Source organism: Chaetura pelagica, unplaced genomic scaffold (assembly GCF_000747805.2).
Source record: "Chaetura pelagica isolate M959 unplaced genomic scaffold, ChaPel_1.0 scaffold70, whole genome shotgun sequence".
Lineage (NCBI taxonomy): Eukaryota > Metazoa > Chordata > Aves > Apodiformes > Apodidae > Chaetura > Chaetura pelagica.
This window is the reverse complement of record NW_009952265.1, coordinates 5895292-5899207: the sequence shown is the minus strand read 5'-3', so window position 1 is coordinate 5899207 and position 3916 is coordinate 5895292. Positions and strand designations below refer to the sequence as shown.

General features: G+C 35.4%; 1 protein-coding gene across 1 annotated transcript in view; it reads right to left on the bottom strand.

The window, feature by feature from the left end:
* Window positions 1-528: 528 nt before the first annotated feature.
* Window positions 529-3916, bottom strand: part of DPH6 (diphthamine biosynthesis 6) — a 188686-nt gene continuing 185298 nt past the window's right edge. The window contains exon 15 of the mRNA XM_010007704.1: window positions 529-849. Within this exon, the coding sequence (XP_010006006.1) occupies window positions 734-849 (116 nt within the window). The 3' untranslated portion in view covers window positions 529-733. The remainder of the gene's footprint in view (window positions 850-3916) is intronic.

Below are 3916 nucleotides of genomic sequence, written 5' to 3'. Positions count from 1 at the left end.
TAGGTGCTTCCCTTGTGTCTGAGCCTGTTTTAATGAAAGCAGTAGTAAAACTCCTGGTTTTCTGGAGAAGATGGAAGCCCTGGGGAAAACTGGTAGCTATTTAACAAGAGCTGTCTGCCAGAGGTAAAGTGCAAGGATACCCACTGTTGCCTCAGAAAGCAGGATGGGAAATCCTTCAGTCTGCCCACCATCTCTACTATTTGCTTTGGTAAAATGTGCATCCTTGAATACCCCTGTGAATATTTCTTCCCTGATGCAAGAAAAGAGTTAAAATCTGGCCACAAATAAGATACTGAGTTGTCCTGAAGTTAGTAAATTTAACACAGAATTGAAAAGAATCAAAAACAGTATTGAAGCTAATGTTCTGGTTTCACCTTCATCCAAAAGATCTGAAGTTATAATCAGTTTATTGTAACCAAGCCTAAACATATAAAAAAAAAAGAACTGATGTGATCAGAGCAACTGACATCTCCTAAGAGCAACCTGCTAGTATCAGAACATACCTAAAAATAAGTGAGAAAAATGACAATATTTTGAAAAGAAACATTTATTGATCATACAAAGCTGATTTTGTCACATATTATCAGGCATCATTAACAAGCTAAATATGACTTTGCTTAAATGAAACAATACAGCTTAATGAAAGCATTCAACACAGTTATGATAAATTCTTTTCTTTGTTCTCTTCTGGATGGAATGTGTGCTTTGGTATCAACTCATCGCTTTTAAACAACTAGCTTAGCCAGCATGTTATATGAATAACTTCCTTGCCAGGTAAATCCACCACAGGGACTAAAATGAGAGCTGGGGTCTTACTGCCCAAAAATGTTTCAAGGTATTCTTGCAGTCCTAAAATAGAAACAAAATAATTAATGAACTGTCTTTGTCTCATTTTCTGTTGTGTCCCATCTCTTAAAAAGGATTTCTAAATACATTCTTGAAAATTATTGTGGAGCAGCAATTAACAAAAGGAAGTAAAATGTAACTGTTTTCACTTTATATAGAATAGTGAATCATCATCACCCACCTCCTCATCAACTAATTTGAGATTAATTTTACACATTGCCTAAGGCCATAATTCAGCAAAACAGTTAAAAAATGTTTCTCAAGCTTGAGTGAGTGTTCTGTTGATTACAGATATAGCAAGCTGAAACCAAGTGCAGGTAGTAAAAATAACTAAAGGCCAATTGAAATTAAATTCTTTGTCATTTTTTAAATTTGGATGATCAGCATGTAGTTGTCTGTAAATGAAATTTTGCTCTCAAGTCCCACTGTGGTGCATCAATCTACTAGAAGTTAAAGTGGACATTTTTAAAAACATTATGAACATGATTTCTATTTGAAATCAATGGAAGTACACCGTGCTGAAGCTATAATGGAGGAAGTATGGGGATGGCAATATATATGATTATGTACCTAGAGTTAGAGATTTAAACTGCTAAAAATACAGAACCTGGCTATAAAGAACTGTAAAGGGACTGGTATGTGTGGCAGAAGTTTGTAAAATTAAAGTCCATTAACAGAATTAACAATGGAGAAGACCTAATTAGAAGAATATGAAAGAAAACTAAAGAATGAGAAAAATAAACTTAGCATCAAGACATTCTGGTTGTATTGCAGACCCAGAGGACATCCCAGACATGCTAGAAATGCAGCCACACAGAACTCTTAAAGACTACTGAGAAACCCCCAAATGGCCCTATAAAAGGTATAGCCTTTATACATTTTGGTTTCAGTAAGTTGTTTCTGCCTGGAGCTTCTCTGATTATGTCAACTCCTTATAACAATAAGCAGTCTTGGCTAGAAAGGGTGTAAAGAGGGTAGAACTTGAAGACTGACAGAGCTTTTGTGGGTTTTTTGGCTTTACTGTCTGTGAAACTGTCAAAGTGTTGCCTCATGCAGGATAAACCAGGAATTTTGCAATTATGTTCACTGAAGCCAAAACTTTTCTCTCTTGTTCTCTGGCAGCAGTAGGATAAACTAATGTAATAATGGTAATGCTTCCTACAAAATCTTGCAAAGACAGTACCAGTCTTCTGCAATTCTGCTCACTTCTTTTATATTAACACCATTGACACTAGAGATGAAAACAGACAAGGGTGAGACAAAGATCAACAGTCATCTCAGAGGTCAAAGGACTTTTTCGTGCTGTGTGTAAAAAGGGACTCAGTCTATGTAGTGCAGATATTCAGCAGTGACCTAATAATTAAGCATCATCAGATAACATTTTCATTCTAAACTTTGACTTCAGAAAACCTTATAGCAATGCTGGCTCAGAAGGCATTAAATAGAAGTGGGTAAACACAAGTCACCTCAAAAATCACTAATACCACCCTATTAAAATTATATATATATTTTTTTTTTTTCTCAATTAAAATTGTGAAAATATAGTTTTAGTCTTTTTTTCCACAGGCTTAAAAGCTGTGAAATGGTGCTAAAACCTACCATAACAAAACCTGGTCTTACTTTCAAAGGAAGAATTAGAAAATGAGATTATCTGGGAATACAACTCTATTCTTTGCATTTTTTTGAGGTGGCCAAAATAGCCATAAATATTTACATTTGAACACATCCTAGTGGACTTGCTGCCAGCCAGAGAGAGACATCTTTCCAAAAGTCCATAGCCTTTTCTATTGCAAGTGCTAACTGCTGCAGCAGAGCTTACACACATAATTACAGAGTGGATGAAAATCTGGGACATATGCCTCTAAATGTTTTATTATACTTATAAATCAAATACTTTGATCTGAAACTATTCTATCTTAGATATGCATCTTCATATATTTAAAAATTGTGAGTAAAAGTCTGCTCACAAATTTCCCCTGAAAAGAGGAGACTGGATCTTCCGAAACAGTAAAATTATACTCTAAGGTCCCACAGAAAACAACGTACAATTAGTAGATCTGTGTCAGCCTATGTAATCATAGCTAACACAATGCAAAAATTGACAGCTATATATTTTACCTGCTATAAATAAGATACTCTGAATCCTCCAATACTACTGTATATTTTTTAATGATGTAACACTAACAAAGACATAATCCTTATATATTTTACTCCTGCAAATTATGCTTTTAGATAAATAAGAGCCTCAGCCAAGACTATAAGTGTTTTCTGGAGTGTGTAACCTTACTCAAATATATTTAAGCTATCAAACATTTCTTTCCTTTATATCACTGACAGAGATGTTTGCTCAGTTGCATGCCATACTTCTGAAAGTTCATTTTAAAAGTGAAAAAAGGATGGGGATGGTGGGTTACTGTGAGTGTGGTTACTGGAGCTTTAACAGGAGCTATATAGGATTGGTATCAGTCTTAAGGTTATTTAATCCACCCTGATACAGAATGCTCACTGAAGTTCATTAATGTTTGTCACAAAACCAGCTGATTAGCAAGCAGCAAACAAGTGGTGCATGTTTTCATTCATGTGATAGTCCACATCAATTATTAGTACTGCATGAAATTTCCTGAAAGTAGGTGAGCTTCTTCCTGCAAGATGGATCCCTGCTACTCCTAGCTGATCAGCAGAAGCTCAGGGTACAGGTTCCATATGGTTTCCTTCTGCACCACTATACGTTTTTTATTTACCTGGGAACAGTTGAGGGATATGGTTGTAAACAAAACACGAACAAAAGTAATTCGAAGTCTTTCCCTCTCTCACAAAAAAAAATTTAGCATTACAATCTATTTGTGCCATTCCTCTGTAAGGACAGGATATTGAAATAAACAGCTTGAGGATCTCTCATGCAGACTTTATGGCCCTTCCATATAACACGGCATAATCTAACACTGTAAGCTACTGTTTTTAAAGGTGCTTTTCACACTAAGTAGGTAAAAAAATGTCCTGGGAGCCCCTAAAGGGTCATTCCAAATGATTAGGAAGATTATTTTTACATCTGTACTGTCATTGGCTTCAG